Source organism: Phalacrocorax carbo, chromosome 17, assembly GCF_963921805.1.
Source record: "Phalacrocorax carbo chromosome 17, bPhaCar2.1, whole genome shotgun sequence".
Taxonomy (NCBI): Eukaryota; Metazoa; Chordata; class Aves; order Suliformes; family Phalacrocoracidae; genus Phalacrocorax; species Phalacrocorax carbo.
The window spans coordinates 3,965,401-3,985,078 of record NC_087529.1 but is presented as its reverse complement, the minus strand read 5'-3'; the positions used below and the strand labels follow the sequence as shown (position 1 = coordinate 3,985,078).

General features: G+C 39.0%; 1 protein-coding gene across 8 annotated transcripts in view; it reads right to left on the bottom strand.

Annotated features, from left to right (window-relative positions):
• The window catches only part of VMP1 (vacuole membrane protein 1), a 68,836-nt gene that overhangs the window by 11,206 nt on the left and 37,952 nt on the right, over nt 1-19,678 (bottom strand). For all 8 annotated transcript variants that reach the window (XM_064467832.1, XM_064467839.1, XM_064467837.1 and 5 more), the window contains 3 exons: nt 8,820-8,900; nt 5,056-5,172; nt 2,549-2,610 (listed from right to left, as the gene is read on the bottom strand). In XM_064467832.1, coding sequence (XP_064323902.1) covers nt 2,549-2,610; nt 5,056-5,172; nt 8,820-8,900 — 260 coding nt within the window. The remainder of the gene's footprint in view (nt 1-2,548; nt 2,611-5,055; nt 5,173-8,819; nt 8,901-19,678) is intronic.

Sequence of the window (19,678 nt, the reverse complement as noted above, 5' to 3'; positions counted from 1 at the left end):
CGCCTTGCTGCTGCCAACACCCACCCTTCCTACCTTTTAGTCCTTTCTGCACTAGCTACCAGCAATGTTTGCAAAACTTTTTCCTAAACAGCTTCTTAATTTCCTGCCACATTTTCTTTTCCGTTTCCTTTTATATTTAATTAATAAAAGGAGTATTTTATGATCCTTTTGTAACGGAGACCTAGACACAACTGTAAAATCAAATTACCCTAAATTATATTTAAAAAACCTGGTTACGGCAGGCATGGTGTGCGATGCCAGCAGCATCCAGCAACAGAAGTAAACAGCTCTTGAGCTACGGGCGAGGTCTGCAGGTGAATCGGTTTTGCTTTTTGACTAAGGCTCATGTAGTTATCGAGAAATTCTCTCTGGCTTATAAAACCATATATTCTCAGACTTTATCTCATAACTTAATCTTCTGTCTAGATTTTAGTTATCCTGTGTATTAATAATGCTCATGATTTTAAAGTATTGTGCTTAGACATTTCCTATTGTGTAAGAGCAACATCCCAGACAAAAAGAGTCTTAAGTCATTGTGTCGGATAGAATTTGATTAAAATAAAGTTACCGGCCATTAAATAGAACTGTATTTTAATTTAATAATAAGGGATTTAATGCAAGCTATTGTTTAACATGTTTTATTCTCCACTCTAAAAGAAATTGATGAGGTAATGCTAGCAGACAGCTTGAGAAAAGTCAAGGATACTGGGCCACTCCAAAAAATCTTACTGTCTCCCGAGAACATTTTTTAACTCTGACATCAACCATCTAATAAAATCTGAATCCAGCAGAGGTCTTGTGAATGCATTCGAAGTAATTCGATGCAAAATTATCTCCAAGACAGATGAAGTAGGAAAAAACTACTAGTTTTGGCTCAGAGACTTGCAGGAGAGTAAACCTTTGGAAGTACACCTGACCTAGAAGCAGTGCTGATCAAAAGTCAGTAGTAAATTGCCTGGTGTGATTGATACTAAGGAAAGCTAACCAGTGATGGTCGAAAGCAGCCACATTCCCTCTCGCTCTCTTTTTTTTTTTTTGTTAAGTGTTCAAAGTAACAAATTAATTTTGAAGTCTGTTACAAACCAGACACCCAATCAGAAGATCAGGACATAATAAAGTCAGGATTTGTTTCATTAGTGAAATGCCCTAGAATGATTCTTCTGACGCTCCTTTTTCTTACTACTTCGAGTTTACATATTTTAAAAGGAATTATTTCCAGACATTCCTCCCCTGAAACCGTTCTTGAGGAGCGTGGCTTTTTGGTTTTAAGGTGAAAATAGTTATTATGGTCTGGATAGCAAAGTGTCAACTTGCCCCATATAACCAGTGAAAGACCTTGGAGACTTTAGAATTTATTTTATGGATCCACATTAGGTACCTAGTTTAAAAAAAAAAGGAACAACCAGACTCACAACCACCAAGCATTCTATTTAAATTGAGAGACTCGCATTTAAAACTGTAAACCTGCATCCCTGGCATTAATCTGAGCAGCGCACTGAAAAGAGGCAGCAGCTTCCCCCTCAAGAACAACTGTTCCTTTGAACAATTAAGCATGAGTTTTTGATGACATCCATATGATTTGATCTAGTTCCCTCCATTTAAATTAAGTCACATACTTTGTTTGCATTCAAGCAGTTTATGAAACTTCTGCATGGTTAGAGAGGCACCCTTGCGATGTTATTTGCTAGATTACCAGGCAGGAAATGTTACATCAACAATGGATTTTAAAATTACATAGAATTTCATGACTGAACAGGTAGATATAAAGCAAAATCTAACATGTCTTCATCAGTGTCCAGTCTTCATTCAAACCCACTGACACAACATGTAAGTATGTTGTTTTGTCTTTCCTCCCCGTTTCCCCTCCCCCAAACTGTTGTTAGCTGAGTTTTTGCTTAGTTTTCTTGTTTTGAACTGAGATTTTAACTTAAAAAAGAAAGTAGGAATCAATTACTGAAGAACTCAATCTAAAAAAGACGACAAACTTTCTCAAAAGAGGAACAGTTTACCTATGAAAACTGTCATTTCTCTAATGAAAAGCTGAGTTTAATGGAACAGAGATATAACTCTGAACACCAAATTTCTCATTCTGACATTTTACAAGAGATTTACTATTTTAAATGTATAAGGTAGCTCAAATTATGGAAGATGTTTGTCGTCATCTTGGGACACTGCGTAAATCACAGCAGTTCTTTCACTTTTTTGTCGCAGGATCACACTACAACATTGAAGCAAGTCCATAAAAACCCAGCCTATTTGCAGCTAAAAGTGGAGCGATCTATAATTGGAAGAGCTGTATTGTGTTTCTGGGTGAAAGTTAATTGTTGGTGCTATACACTCAGACCATCTGACCTTCAGTGCTATTATGTTTCTTGAAGTACTTGAAGCCCTTGAGGTGAGGAATGAAGTTGCAAATAAGACCTAACCGATGTGTTGGCCAAAGCTTGCACTTCGAAGCAAGGCACAATTTTCAGCACATCTAATTTGACTCCTCCAGTATTTTTCCACTTAATGAGTGACAGTATTACTGTGTTAAAGAATTACTCACCCGATGAGGGACACCATCTGCTCCACTATATGTTTGCTGAATGTTATAATAACGAAAAGTTTCTGTAGGAAGGAAAACATCAGTTAGAGAAACATTTGATCAAAAGGGAAGCAGAGACAATGGGGTACGACAATTTATGTTCCTTTCCAACCAGACAGCTTCTCCAGCACTCACATCGTTTTCCCTTCTCTTTTCTTTCAAGACCTTTATTTTTCAATACTCTCCTCAAAAAGAGGCAGGAAAGAGAAAAGCTGTTTACTTTATAATTCTATTTCCTCATAGATTTCATTTCTTGCAATGTTTTTGTAGCCTGTGTTACTAACCATTCGCATCCTCCCCAAACTTAAATTCCCAGAAGCTCAAGGTCACTTTACTCCGTCAACAATGTTTTAATGGAAAAACAGTCATCGCTGTGCAGAAAAATTCACATCCCCTTACACAAACACATGTACTTAAAGATCAGAGAAGTGAAAAAATAATATATCTTTTAGTCCCCCCGTTTATGTGCTTCAGACAGAAACATAACAAAAAATACTTAGCGAAGAACAAAGTGAGAGCCATCGGGTACCTGTCTGCTCAAAACACTTTGATAGTCACTGTCTCTAAGGCAACAGACCGTTTGGGAAGGAGTAATTTCAATAGAACAAGCTTCTGTAACACACAGCTTATTTTGCAGAAAATCCAAGTGTCCGTAATTTTACCATTCCCTTCTCTTCTAACACAAGTTAAAATTTTCTTAAAATAGCCTTTGCTAATCCCACTTTCGTCATATCTGACGGCTTTTTCGCTTGGAAAGAGGGAGCAAGACTGTGTGCAGACGCGTATACCCACACAAACAGTTCCCACAGTCTCCCTAAATCAATTTAAACACGACCTAACGAGAACCGCATTCACTGGTCTGGAAATAAGGGATGTGACTAGGACTACACCAAACGACTGTGTGGTCCGGAGGAAGAGGCCGGTTAACAGCAGCTCCAGGATGGCCACTGCACCAGAGCCACTCGCTTCCTGTCTAGAGAAAGATTTCATTAAAAGCCCTTTCCATGACTCGTACATTTCCTAAATTCCAAGTTGCAGCAAGATCACTACAAAAATCAAGGCTGTTGCACAAGAGCGTGCTTGAAATCAAGCATCGCAGAAAAAAGAATCCTAATAGCTAAACGTATTACAAAATGAGATGATTTACCAACCGTACAAGACACTGGGAAATATTTTTTCACTTACATTTGATCTGAGTGAGGAGCACTCTAAATTACATAGCAAACATTCTGCTAGCTAAACAAGACAAATAAAATAATAAAAGGAATATTGCACAAACACTACCTCACTTTTTTATGTTGCCAGAACACATTCTAGCAGTACACAAAAGCAGAAAAATTCAGATAATACAAAAATAAGTGTGGAGAAAAAGTTCTTCTATCACAGTAAATGAAAGAACTTTCAGATCTTTTTATTATTTTCTGTTTAAGGACTGGGCAAAGTAAAATAACCATGTATAAAAAGATGGGAAGAAAAAAGGGTTGAAGATTGAGACCTTCTGTTCAGGGCAAAAGAAAGATTTTTAAGCAGCTTGATGAGGGTACTAGGTAAGAAATTTTATACTGCTAATAGCTTCTGCTATTTTAACGTAGTGACGGCAAAGATTTCCAAGCAACACAGCCACAGGCACTGCACCAGTCCTACGGGGGGTGCTTAAAAAAGACATACCCCAGCTGAAAACATTGCTTCCAACCGTCACCCATCGAGCGACGTAGCTCATGATATAACACTAACCACACCGCCACCAGCAAAGAATCGCCGGGGAATCAATACTTCATCTTGCGTTGGAGAAAATGGTGATGCATTTTAAAAGTAAGACTCAAAATGTTTGAAAGCAGCTGGAGATTCTGGTTGCCAAATTCAGAACATCCGGTAAGGCTCTCAGTTAGCAAGAAAGAGTGGACATGCTCTGAAATCAGGCCCTTCCAAAGCCATATAAAGTGAGGAAACCAAAAATTGCTGACCACGCTTGAAAGCTATGGACAATGTGCCCATTGACATACCCTCAGACTTCTGTGGGGCGTGAGAGGAGCGGGGTTTTCTCTACACACTCAACTGAGATAAAAGGGAGCATTTAAAAGTACCGCTTAACCGGTAAAGGCTAGCTGCAGTGCTCTTTGAAATGAGTATTTGTTACCAAAAAGGCAAGTTCATTATGAGTACGAAGTCCTTTCAGTCTGGTAAAAACCGTAGGTAAATAACTTGGCTAACCACCAATTTCCTGAGTGGTGTAGGCAGCGAGCTCATTAGTTTGTAGCTATAAATTATTCAGTTGCCTAAGTTCTGAGCATAAGAAGCCTAGCAGATCCTTTCTTGTAAATCCTTTGCACCAAATTCATTTCCATTACTTCAGGTCAGGAAGGGAGACTCCAGAATTCATTACAAAGTAACACAGGGTAACGTTGAAAACAAAAAATAATCACAAAACAGGCTTCACCCCAGAGCCCTAAGGGAGGTGTAGTACTTGCCTGGATGTGCATTTTAATGACTGCCTTCCCAATCAAGGTTGCACCAAAGAAGGTCCAGAAGGGAACCAGAAAGTGTCCACATGTTATCCCGGCCAGGTCAAACAGAGGGTTTGGAATCTATGAAGTGCAAGGGAAAGAAGTTCATGAATTGTAGCACTTACTCAGACGAACAGGAACACGACAGACTTTGAAACCCTGAAAAATGAACGTTTTCCCCTTATTCAACTTGATCCAAAAAAGTCTTGTGTCTTAATGCTTACAAAAATGTTAATGTCGCACCACATAATTTAAACTCTCTGGGATTCAGCTAGACAATGTCCCAGACAATTCCATTCTCATGGTCCCTCCTTACCCCTGGATTTTAAAAGAGCTAACAAAGAGTTTTCCATGTGAAATGCACAGAAACCACAGTAAAGCCATTTTGAGTGATTTATCAAATTTTCTCACTGACAAGCACATCGCTCTTGGAAGCTAGTGTTCAAAATGATCCCCAGTGATTTCCATCTGAGAAAGTACATTAAAAACTGGCATTTATAGTCATATGTATCCAGTTTAAAAGCACTGATTAGATTTTATTAAGCATATGCATTTCATTTAAAATTAAAATATTTTTTTTATTGTTAAACTGTTGGCTTGATGTTTGGTATTGTGATACTATCTGTAAAATATTTTTGAAATTAAACCAAGAAAGTATCCGAATTCCAACCTTTCACACTTTGCATGCAGTACAAGGGCAGACTGTCTGAGTAAATGCATGGGGTATGTTGACTTCACAGTAGCAGTATATTACTGGGCTAATAGCCCACAATATTGGTGTTGTTTTGTTACACAAACCAATTAAGAGTGCAGATTGTTAAAGACCATAAAATACAGTAACTTTGCAACTAACTGACTGGAAATCTGAAATCTGTGAGAAAGCTTATGAGGGTTATACTTAGCTGTTATAGACTAGCAATTCAAATTTATGAGCACCCACAGCACCACCTGCATAGGAAGAAATTTGAAACGGTCTCTAATCATGCCCCGAAACGGTCTCTAAACATGCTCCACTTCAGCGAAAATGATCCTTTACCTCTGACAGCTGTCTTAGGCATAGGAGGCTAGTGAATTATTTACTTATACCACAGCCAGATAATTTTGCTCTTCTAAGCCAAGTCTGCTCTAGGTCTCAAATATGTGCTTTGTTGGTGGCTTGAGTTTTTTTTTGTAAGTTCACAGTACCTAATTACTGCATTGCCACCACCAGAGAGGGAGGAACATGCTTTAGGTACGGGTAACTGCGGATATCGCCTGCACATGAAACATATCACAGCAAAAAGTTCCTCAGCAAGTCCACGTTTGGGTATATTAGCAGGCCAGCGAGGTTTTCTCTTTGTTTTTCAAAACACGCGCTTCTGAGAGTTGCCAAAAAAGCCCACAAAGACAGGAGGGCAAATTCTCACAAGTCACAGCGAGGATCCTCCTGGGCTAATTCTTGCTTTGATCCTTCCCCAGAGCTGTCTTTACATAGGAATTAAGCTCCAGACAATAATATGGCTTTCTTATTGCCACTAAATGACGTTACAATCTGTTGGCTTCACTGGATACACTTGCAAAGTTTTAAATTCGATTGTGTTTTTATGAGGCATTTAGAAGCCACCACTTGACAGACAAAAACCTGCAGCTAGGACAGTCGTTACCATTTCACAAGCAAGTTCTGTAATCATAAAAAATTACACTCAACTAAAATACCGTCAAAAATCCAAAAGTAAGATCGCAATTATAAGGAGGACAAGTAAAGGAGACAACTTCTAGCGCACAGAGAAGCAGCAACAAGCAAGAGAAGCCCTGAAACAAAGCCCTGAAGCTCGTGGGGGAACGCACAAATGCAAGGAGCACACGTGGGGGGCTGCCTTCCTCACCTCCAGATGCAACAAAAATGTACAGCTTTGAATCCCTGTGCTTTTTCAGAGCCTCTGCCACATTTAACCTCACCCTTTTTACTGCTACTCTGCAGTTATTCTGTAAACACATTTACAAATCCTCAAGTGTACTGTGGTGGATTCATGATTCCTCGTCCCTTCCCCAGCCCAGGGCAGCCTGTATGAGCCAAAGGAAGCTGGAGCTCAGAGCGTGTTGAAGAACAGCACAGCAAGTAGGTAAGAAGTTAAACAAATGTTTAAGTATTACTAAGCAGGAACTACGAAGAGTTTACACATCACCTCTCATGTTTACCAACTCCTTCCTTATGTTCCCCATTTATCCACACTTCACCTTGTCCAGCCACCCCAGTAACTCACCCCTGCCATCTACAAGCTGCTGCTCTGATTACACAAGCCAGACAACAGCCTATGCAGGGATGTCTCACAAGATGGTGACTGGAGGGTAATGAGTCAGAGGCAGCGAAGGAGCAGTCTAAGAGCTTAGTGGATGGAAAGATTTAAAGAACAGCTTGTAACCTACGTCTCCACTCTAAACATGAAGCCAGTTCAAAAGATTAGTAAACAGAAGTCGTATGCCAGCAACTATAATCAGATTAATTCTTTCCAGCTAACACAGGTTACTTACATTTCAGCAAAGAGTTCGCATTGTCATCTCTACGATTTAGGAAACTAGGAAAGATGCTAGACAAGTGTGGAATGAATACCTCATCAGCTGGCTAATGGCTGTGGTTATTCCAGAAGAATGGAATCACACGGGACCTACACCTCCCCCCTTCACTGTGGTCACATATCCGTGCACCGTGTCCCATAACTGGGGGGGAGACGGCAGAGTAAGGCACACCATTCCTATGTGTTCTTTAAACTTCCAGAGAGACATTTAAACCTCAAATGGTTCAATATCTTTCTGCTCCAAACCAACAGTATTACCCTCCTTAAAACACTAAAATAGCATCAGTGGAGGTATTTGTATCACCTCTTGCTTAGAGAGGAAAAAACCTACAAGTAGTTTGTAGCTCATATAGCCATGACTCAAACTGGCTTCCTTATTATGCTCCCACTGGCTCCTAGAGACCCAGAGGAATCTCCAGAGCAGACCTAGGAGAATTACTATGAACGGATATGCTAATCAGGATTTATAAAGGTAGTTTTCCACTCTTCAATCTGTGTATATCTTTAGACTGGAAGATGTCAAGCACTGTAAGCTACAGGCCATAAACACCTACAGAAATTATAATATGGTTCCAGCAGAAACTGTAGGTAATAATACAGCTCTTGCCATATCTTGCCAGCTAATAATCTGGGCTAGGAAAGTCCCAACAGGGCAACCGTCAGCGGGGCATACGATCTGGTCTGCCAAATATCCACCAACACAGAGCAGTGAGCAGCAGTGTGTGTTTGCCTTTGTTACAGGAGACATCAAATGCAGGGAGCATCCCTGGGCTGAGAGAGAAACATCGAAACTTCTTGATTTTTAAGAATGTCTTAGTTCAGCCTCTTGTAGTTTACATCTTCCTTACTCTGACAAGCCCTTGGCATCTTTAGTGAACTGACCTGTTTTTATCAGGTTTCACCACACCAAGCCGAACTATCGGGCTGTTAGCTGTGCTTCTATGCAGAATTCACTGCGTTTGGTACCAATCTAGGACTGGAGTTTCTCACTTGCCAGTACCACAACCCCCCCGTTTCCCTGAGCAGCACAGCGAGCTCAGAAATAGCAAACAAGGCATGAAGATCCATATGGGCTCAAATAAAACCAAGTCTTCACAGCATTAATTTCATTGCAATACATTCAATCGCCACAGTTCGTGATTACAAACCCCTCTGTCACTGAAATGAACTTACTGAAGCGCAGGCCAAAATGCCGAAGAATCCGACCTTCTGCACCAGGTTCTGGACAGCCAGTTTAGCCCGGGAAGCAAAATCCTGCAAAGAAAATGAAGCATTCATGAGGCAAACCCCAAAACAAATGTACCTCAAAACGTATGCGATTTCAATATCCCCCATGCTACGGGATTTTCCAATTAGCATTTGGGAGAATCTTTAAAACAAAAAAAAGCCAATTTGAAACTCTGGGCTTAGAGGGAAGAGAGAGAAATTCACAATGCTCGGTGTGAAAATCTGACCACCCACATGTGCCGAGCTTTGTTTTTCCAAACACTGAAAGTGGCACCAAGTTGGCACTACTATGGAAACAGGTTTTCTAGTATTTATTTCCCCATGTCTTTGAATTGCCAACACTGCTTATACCTTAGTCCTTAAACAAGCAAAGCGAATTAATTTCCTTCAATTACAATGTTAAAAAGGTACTTACTCAAAACACAAAGCCAGAATTCAATAATGCCATTATATCCTCAGATCTTTGGTCTTAAAACCCAGGATCTTAATCAAAATAGCTAATTCCAGGTACTCTCTTACAATAGACTTGTAAAGTTCATTAAATCCATAGAGTTGAATCTAAAATACTTTAAAAGCAAAGGTGGCAGACCACGTAACATTTGAGCTATTCTTCACAAAAACATGCTAAAAACACTCTGCCTACTTTTAGTTTTGTGAACACAAACTTCAAACATATCCATGACAAACTCAAGAGTCTCCAAGTTCACCCAACACACAGTAAACATTTTCAAAAGCAAAAATAAAGATTCTCACAAGCAGCTTATCTCCATGTGAGAAGTGATTTTACATGAGAATAAAATTCTTTTGAAGGAAAACTGCCCAAAAAGTTAAAATCAGGGTCAATGTTATCTATTCAGGCTTGGCAACAGTAGTTCTAGAAAGCCGAGTATCTTCAGTAATAGCAAACTTTAAAAAGTAACTATTAATTCTTAAAAAACCCAACAAACAAACCCCAACCTATGAATAAGCAATAGAAAGCCGATTTTCCAGGAGCAATGCAATATTCCTCGATTTGCATTTTGTAGGAAACTATCAGATAAATTTCACAAGGAAGTTACTTTAATTAATAATTAATGAAATTCTAAATTCCACTCTTCAAGATAACTACACGATAATCCAGATGAATTAAATTATGCAACTTTAACTGTTACAATTCTGTTGAAACCTTCAATACTACATACCCATGCAATAAAATCACAACCACTTGACAAGGTTCTTGCATATTATTTAAATTCTGAACTATAGAACTGCCATAACTTTCTCTGCCAGATTAAAAAATACCCTTGAGAAGGCTGTTTGCCATTTTTTACATCCCTTTTTCAAGTAGTAACTTTTCTTTATTACGGTGCTTTAAAAATAGTTGACAAATTCTCAAATAAAAATCCCCAATTTTTACCGAAAACAGAAGAATTCTACTTATTATACTTCACATTTGAAAAAATAACCCAAATTCAGACAAACACTTCAACTTAAAGAAAAATGCCAAATAAATGAGATTTCCTACATCTTACAGTGGGACATTTTTAACCATGGGAGAATATAAAACCCCTTTGAGAACAGTCTGTAAGGGGTGAATTTGCTAACTTTCACTGGTAACACCTTGGGATCGTGAATATCTTTCTGCAAAATGAACAGGTGATATATTCACTTTTTGCTGAAAACTTGTTCCTGATATTTTTTCTATTTAATTTCCAGGACACGTACAGTACGGTATGCGTGAGTGATTAAACCCCACTCCCAGTGAGGCTGATGCCAGACACTTGAGCTTATGTTAACAGAAACCGGTCTAGAACATGCCTACATGACAAGCAAAGTAGGCTTTTTCATGCTTTTCAATTAAAAGAGTGTATTTTGACACAAACTGTTATGAAGAACAGAACATGATAGTTTACCAGTGAACTAAGTCCACAAATCTTGCAACATCAAGGGCAGGTCCTTCCCAAACTAAAATTCCCTCATTATTTCCAAGTTAGTAAACAAAACCGAAACAAGTTAATAGATCATCGCTAATAGGGGTCAGCACGAATATACACACTCGGTCCCGCTGGGGATTTAGGACGTGAACTGCAAGAGAGCCTTGCATCCTTTTCAGAGGGTGATCACACAGCTATCAACAAAGGAAACAACATGCAGCACACTAAGGAGACAACAAGTATTCTAATTCCTTAAGCAAATACCAAAGGAGAACTGTGTGTTCAGAATTTCTCTTCAAACTAATTTAAAATGAAAAAGTGTGCTAGAGCATAGCAGTAACATTGCCCATCCGACACCGATTCTCTTCTTTGAAAAGGTGAACTGAAAAAAGCAGTGCCTTTTATAGGAATTTCGTAAGAAGTCTCCCCCTGTACTCTACAACAAAGCTGAGTGTGACCATGATATTTTCAGTTCCTATTTCGTTCACCGTTTCACAATGCTTATGGGGGTTAGAACAGTATTTTCACTTTTATAAGCCAATACAGATTTTTTTTTTCACAACCCCATAAATCTCACTGTAAAGTATCTTTAAAATCAAACACTAGAACCCAATTATTCAAACAGGTCCATGATATATTTCAATGGAACTTGTTTCCCTTTTAATTTTAACATCTTTACCCATTATCTTAGAATGCACTGCTGTATTAATTTTCACAAGCTGGAATTGGAAACAAACTCTCTAGCAAGTGACTTATAAACTAATGCTTGCAGCACAGCTGGTTTCATAAAATATATTTTCTAATTATATATAGACTGACTGCATTAGCTTAGGGTAAACACAGCGCATTATTTTTCATAAAATTTCTTTAAAAGAAACAGCTTCCCTCACCCACCTTTCTAGACTGCTGCAAAATCCAAGGCTGCCTTAAGATTTTTTTCTCTCCAGCTAAAACCATAAAATTTTTGTTATAAAACCAATGACGAAAGTGGTGAAAAGTGGAAAAAAAAGCCCCAAACAAACATTGGCGCAATTTTTTTTCACCTTATTAGTTAATAACTTTCTTTTTTTAAAGTTATTACTCAAATGGTTTCTTCTTTAATAATTTTTTTTTTTTTTTTTTTTTTTACATTTGCTGCCTATTACAAAATACTCCATGGAAAGCACAGCTCTGGTTCTAAAAACTTCAGTCAAGAATTTCTAATTTGTCTTCCTTTTTCAAACTTTTTAAGTAAGCCAGAAGAGATAAATTAGGAATTTTTTCCTTATTTTCTATGATCTTATGTAATCGTAGCTACAAATAATTTGCACAGTAATACATGCATCAGGGTTGCAACAAAACTATGTATTTGCAGCCTCAATATTTACTCTACAAGTTCAGAAATACTTCTGTTTGGTTGCTTCCTTAAATTTTTTTTGTCAAATCTTTGCGACATCTGCAATAATTAAAAAAAAAAACACCTTAAAAGTTTCATTTCTCTGAGAATATAATCATCAGTTTCACAACTTTTACCTATTTCACAATATAATTTTTCTGTTATAAAGCCTGCACAGGCAACAATCTTTTCTCTACTTTTTTTAAGCATTTGAAATAAAAGCAAAACAACTTTCACAACTTATTACTTTAAAAAAAAAAAAAAAAGACATAAAAGTTCAGCTACTTACAGGCAAAACATTTTCCCCCAAAATTAAAGTATCTAGACTGGACTCGACTCTCAGCTAATATGATTCATTCTCTACAACATTTCAGGATACTTTAGCTCACTATGTCCCTTTCAGAGACGATTTGGCTTTTTTGGTTTGGAAATAGATTTCCTGTGACTGCTACAATACAGGCAAAGGAAGGTTAAATGATTAAACATTACTTCATTGGGTTAATCATCAGATCGCAAGAATTGGAATGGAAATAAAAGGCATAAAAAGGTCAGTGCTGTAATACTGATTCACAAGTCTCAGCCAGCGGCTTGAAGAAGCTTGCTTCATATCTGCCTTTAGTAAAATGGCACATTTTATTGATACCAGCATTTCATTACTACATGTTGCAAAAGCAAAAAAACCCTCCCAAACCTCCAAACCTAAAGGGATACTAACGAGAAATTACATGCTTTGCTGCTAAGTAAGGTTTACCACAATGTTCCTCCTTTAAATATCCGTTACGGTCCAGCTTTGAGTATAACTTAACATGGACCATGTATCCCTATAAAAAAAGCCCTCCTTCTTGGAAGAGTGAATGGACAATCTTGTCTTAACTATAAGGCTTCGTCCCATTCCTCTGTTTTATTTTTGTCTCCATTTATAATTTAAACTTCTATGTCTTCTTCCTCCCTTCGTTGTAAAGTTGCACAAGCTCCTCTGTATTGAGTAAAGAACATTTCACTGGATTTAGTTTGACAAAAAATGACATTTAAAAAAAAATCCATTTTTACTCTTTTCCTTCCATAACAGTGATTTATTATCAGAAAACAGAATGGCCACAATTTATTGTTCACATTGAAATTGTGAAGCCTCTTTTTTCTTAATCTCTGAGAACAGACATTATTGATGGATCCGTGGCAAGTAACCAGTTGATGGTTACCAAGGAGCTCTGAATAATCAGCACTGGATTGAATCCCGTAGCCCTTACAGAAACAACCCATAAGGCTTCGGCACAAGCTATTTTATTGTAAGACTGCACAGATGGGCCTGTAACGATTATGTAATACAACAGTTTATTTTCTAACATGAAGGTGCAATGAGTTTTCAGGGGCATCAAGCAAGCTACGACTCCCCATCGCACACCGGCTCTTCCTTGCACGCAGCAGCGATGATAGCTGTCGATCTCTGAAAGGTAAGACCCAGAGCTCAGGCGATTTGAGGCCCAGAAAAACCTTTCTTCTGTCACAATTTTTTCCTGCTGTAAATACATCAAGTGCTTCACAAACATATTGGTAATATTCATATATTAGTGGACACAGTGCAAAGAAGGCGGCCAGTAAGAAGGGAAGGAATAATGAGACTAAATTCAATCAGAAGTTCATAGCGCATGTGTTCTCTGCCAGTGAGAACAGGGAGTGACTTCGTGTAGAATCAGGGGGAAGACAGGGATGCGATTATTAATGCAGTCACTGAAGCAGGATATTAATTACCTAGCAAATAATAGCCTTAAGAAGTTCAAAATCTATTTCTGGAAGGCTTGGGAGGGGTAACGCAGGATTTGCTACTCTAATAAAACATAATTGTGAATGAACATTAAAAAAATACAAAGCCATAAACAGAGATCTGAAGTGGATGTGCTGCACCTTGATGGAATGGGTGCTCTACAAACAAGAATACTAAAGGTGCTGCAGAGACAGGTATTCATCCCAGTGCCAGCAGACTCCCCGATGCGAATGTGTAACTCCCATGTGAGGAAGAAGCGGACAATTCTTCAAGATCTGAGCAAAATTATATTACGGTTAAAATATTTACTTACTAAGAAAAAAATTAATTACCCAAATAATAATCTGAAGAGGAGAACATTTTTTTCCAAAGACCGAAGATGACGTATGAAGCTACCGTCTCAGATTATTAAAATTATAAATTCCTTAACATTTAAAAAGCTGCCTACAAAGACAGTGCTCCTTTTTATGTAAAAATCTGAGTTATGTTAAAAATGAGCTGCACAATATTTTGTTTCTTCTGGCTTTCTATGACAACACAATGGAATCAAACACAACTTATGGGGGAATGACCATCTGTGGTTAGGCAATGAATTCTAGAATTTCAGAGGACTGGGAAGAATTATTAACTCATTGAAATAATACATTAACTGCAGAAGAGCAGATTTTAAAGAAGTCTGACAGCTACCTGTAGGCTGAGAGGTTACAACATACATCGATGCTAAAAAAGCGCAATATATTGGCAATGACATTTAACGATTGACACGGTAACTTGGAGTAAAGATGAGGAGGAGAGAGCTCAAGATACAGTTGGCAGTCACTGCCTATCACTACAAATAGGTCATTACTCAGGGACCAAAGAATCCGTTTCACACCTTTCCTGGAAGACATTCAAGGTAACAGATCCCATGAGTAAGGTTCCCGTAAGTTGCAAGCAGGAATATTTTGACAGTGGCTCACAGCGGTGCTGACCTCCCACTCCGTTAGCTGCAGTGACTCCCAACACCTAAACACGTAGGAAAGGGCTGTGGCCCTGGGTCTCTGCTCTAGCTGTCTCAAAAATACTTGCAGCTTAATGCAAACAAGGGGCAAACTAAAAGGGGATATTTCTATCTTTGATGCCTGGAGGTAAGGTTTAAACTTCACACTTGGAACTCTGGGAAAGAAAGGCCCTGCCTTGGAAACTGGGCTGTCAAAAGACAAAGTTAAGAAGGGTTTTCAAGGATTACTGCAAGCAGCTAAGGGAAGGTGGCAGATCTAAGCAAGCACTGAAGTCTGAAAAAGAAAGGTATTTACATATGGTATGCATAGGACAGACATCCCAGATGAAGAGGACTGGCTCAAATTCTAAGCTTGGGAAGAAAATAAATTTCACTTCACAAGAAGTCTGGGTTTTCTGAGACATTAAATTCTGGAAGAGGAATGGGGTAATCATATGGGAAAGTTACACAAGAAAAATACGTCCATGATGAAAATGAAAACACGGTTTTAGAAAGTACAATCTGAAGAGCAATGAAACACGGCCTTTGACTTCATAGGCTTTACCAAAGAGCTGTGGAAAGACAAGAGAGGAGTACCTACAAAATCCCCTTGTATAGACAATGTCAGAGATCTGAGAACTTAAAGCTAGTAAGATTTCAAACCATTATTCAGAATATTTGTAGGTAAGGATGAGCATACAGTAGGTACTACATACAAATCCCACGTCAACAAGAAATCAAATATACAGGTGACTACTTCTACTAGCTTTTCCTAGGACACGAATACTGAATACAGAGTGTCAAGAGATATGTACAGATTTATTTCCACATCTGTTTGTGTTCAAATTCTTGAGGCTGGCTGCATGTTAAGGGGTGATGCTGCAACCCACAAAGATAATCGGAAAGATGCTCATCTTTGAGACTTTGTAAACTCAGACACATGAGTAAGTACAATTAGCTCTTGTGCCAGAAAAATTGAAGTTTTTCCATAGAAAATGCAGTTAAACCTATTGTCTTTCTAATCAGCTTTCCAAACTGCTGTTAGAAAAGAAAGACATTTGAAGCCATCGAACCACATGCAGAGCTGAATCCTTTGCAAGTTGTACGGGAGCAGAGTGTAACAGAGCGAAGCGCTCATTCCAACAGCAAGCTTTGCTTTCCCTGGTCATTTAATTTTAACCTGTCTGGAATGAAAGTGTGAAACTCCCGAGTAATGGATCTATTATATGTTAAGTAAGACCTTCCATTAACACGAGTAGGAAGCCAACCAGCTCTGGATTAAACAGACTATTAGCATTACAACTTCTAGATATTTCCTTCATCTCATTAACCAACTGTACCATGGTAAGAACATTTTGTTTCCTCCTCTCACTTCTCCCTCTCCCCTAGCCTTTGGGGGAAGAACAAGCAAATGCTTCTTCATAACAAACTCCATCTCAGAAGCTTTAGTTTCAGTACTTCAGACTGTTACAATCAAATACCGTGCTCAAGTTTGAAAGCGACGTACCAAAACGAACACGTATTACAGAGCTCAACAAGTCAGTAGGCACTTTCAAACTTAATGCCAACATTTTCCACAGCTTCAACTGAAGCCCCCAGACTTCTACATAAAAAAAGTTCTTTTCCTTCGCACTGCAAGAATAAAGAAATATTGTAAAGAATAAGACACAATTAAAGGAAACAGTCTGAAGGAAGAGGAAGAAGCACGTCCTTTCAGTCTTATCAGATCTGTCCTATAGTGCAGTAGCCCTTTTAACTACATCCCCTGCCACCTCTACTCCTCAGTTCAGGTCTGTGCAGTACCGTGAAGCAACGTCCCCTTTGACATTTTGCGATTTAATAGCGGTGCACGAAAGCACAAAAAAATTCATTATTTCTTTGCTTGCTAAAGAACTACTTTCTATTCTCATCTTGTAAGAGACCTGGCAGTGAGGAGATCCTACAGCCTATTTCATGGAAGAGAGTTGTCAGGGAAGCAGCAAGGCCATTAGGAACGTCCAGCATCGGGAGGGATTACCCAGAGAGGTTGTGCAGTCTCCAGTCTTGGAGAGCTTCAAGACTAGGACTTGACAATGCCCTGAGGAACCTGATCTGATCTCATAGGTGACACCGCTCTGAGCAAAAAGTTGGATGAGAAACTGCCGCAGGTCCCTTTCAAGATGAATTTTTCCGTGATTCCATAACAAGATACTAGCAGCCACCTACAGAGGGAAGAATGAAGTAAAAGAACATCCTATCACTCTGGTTCCCACGTATCAGCCATTGACCTCTGCAGCCTTTGCTTCTACAGTTGAAAGCATACACTGGCATTGCCTCCACCAACGTGCTGGCTGCCTAAAATACCATTGCAGCTGCACAGTAAGTGCTCATTTATCTCAAAACTACAATTGCAATTACGTTATTGTGGCCACAGGTCTGCCAACCTAGTTATAGTGGCATGATGAGCAATTCCAGGACGTAGTTAATTTTTTTTAATCAATTACAAATTATAAAGTCCTACTTTAGGGGGGTTCAAGATCCAGACATTGTAAGGAAGGGCTCACGATTGCTGAAATGAAGCAAGTTGCTGCTTTGCTTTAGCCACCACCACCAAGAAAGGAAGCAATTTTTGATAATCAGGCAAATAGATTGACCTTTTCAACCCCTGACAAAGCAGAGCCAAAGTCACCAGCACTGAAAAAAGTACACTGCTCCTCCACAGAGAACTTCGAAATAAGGAAGAAAACACATGCATTGAAAAACCACTTGTAGAATATAAGTGAACAAGTTCTTACACAGCTGACAAATCCTTTTGCACACACAAGTCTTCCTACTCGGCCCAGCCAGCAGATGTCCAACGCTAAGCATACCTCTCGCTTGTTCTCCCTGGGAAGTAGCAGAGGTTCCCAGACAGCTTAGAGAAGTGGTCTGCATACCAGACTCTTGTACAACACAGATATTTAAACAGTGTCTGGAGCAGGGGAAAAAAAAAAAGGAGCCATTTTCTTGATTATGATACCATAATTAATTCCTATATAGTTATTGAAGGCTCTCCCTGAAAAAAATATATTTTGGAGCAGCTTATCTGACCCCAACTTTTGATAATTTCTTGGTCTTTCTCAGAATACTGGGGAGTGAAACAAATATTTAGGACCAAATTCTTCCCTTAGAAACTTGTGTCGAGCATCCCCAGCACACACAGAACAGAGCAGAGTTCAACTGCTTCTCCACAGCTACAGTGCAAATGCAGCTTGCAAGATCCCCAGTAAACTTGGCGACGTTCTTGCTGAAAAGGTTCATTTATGTTATAAAGTGAGAGATTTGTTACTGAAAAAAATTCCTCTGAGCTAATACTTGAATATTGAGTGAAAATATTGCAAAGTAATACAGATTTCTTCAGTGGCTCGATAATTTCTGATTTATGTACTTACCCACTAAACATTAAAATGACAGAGGGCCGAGTAAATGAGATTTAGGGAGCAGACGTTATCGCAGAGCCCTTCAAAGAAGAATGTGAAAAAGTCCTCTCTAGATTACCATTAGCAAACGGAATGTAATGCTCATTGCTGTTTTTTCCTTATCTGTAAGCAGGTGTGCAAATGAATAGAACAATGCAGGCACAAGACTGCCCTATTCTCTCGCCAGTGTCCAAAGAAACCCAGCAAGGAGGTGGCTTACACATTTGTTACTCATAGCTCCTATTGTCTATCCTCTGCCCATATTAACTCTTTGCTACCCCTTTTCTCAGGAAGTCCTCTCTAACAAGTTCCCTTTTTTTAAAGCTTTCATCGTCTCACTCCAAAGCTTATTTCAACTCAGTAATTTCAGAGAACAACTTAAAACTAAGCCGACACTTAGTATATTCACTGCTTATTATATTGCCTGTGAAAGAAATCACCACACTTCCCTCTTAGTTCACCATCAGTTTGCCACCTCACTCTCAAGCTACAGCATTCCTAGGAAGTTTCTAAAGTGAAGCTTTAAGGTTTGATTAGTTTTGAATTTCCATTTTAGTTATGGGCCAAGATAAAAGAGATAAGATACCTCCCCTACGTATCTTAACAAATGCAGGATATCACAAGTATCAAACTTCAGGAATGCAGTGTGTGAAGACAAGCCTCCTGGTGGCCACCCATCAGGCAGCCTCGACCAAACGCCAGCAGTCTCTTTGTCATACGGCACAATTAATAAAGAGAGGAAGCTGATGAGGAAAGGAGGTGACTGGAAGACTGAGCAAGAGACATTATGAACGGAATTTGATGTTGGGTTTAAACAAGTTATTTCTGGGAAAGCAAAAAAAAACCACCCGAAGTCAAGGTTTTCCAGTTATTGTATGTGACTCCACCACTTCCATCTTTGTGATAACTGCTTTATAAAAACCTGCTCGTGGTCTGCTTGAACTTCTCTTTTCTGGCACCCAATACCCTTGAAGTCCTCTCATTAAACAAGCCAGCAGCCAGGGAATCCTTTCAAACAGGAACTTATCAGATAGTCGCTGTTAGTTTAATCACGGGAGAGATCCATTTTTAATTTGGCCATCTTCTTTTACACTGCTAATTAAGTAACGTTTTGCTTGTTAGCTGAACCTAATCATTCCATTTGAATTAAGTCACAGTGTCGTGTCAGAACAGAGTGCTGGGTTCTCCCAGTAACCACGGCTGGGTGTGGCAGCGTACTTTGTTCTGCTTCTGCAAAGAGAAACCCCACATGAAGATGTGGAAAAGCAATCCAGCTCAAGGCACCAGACCTTTCAGAAACGCTGGAAAGATGGGTTTAACATGTGTCTAACTGTCACTA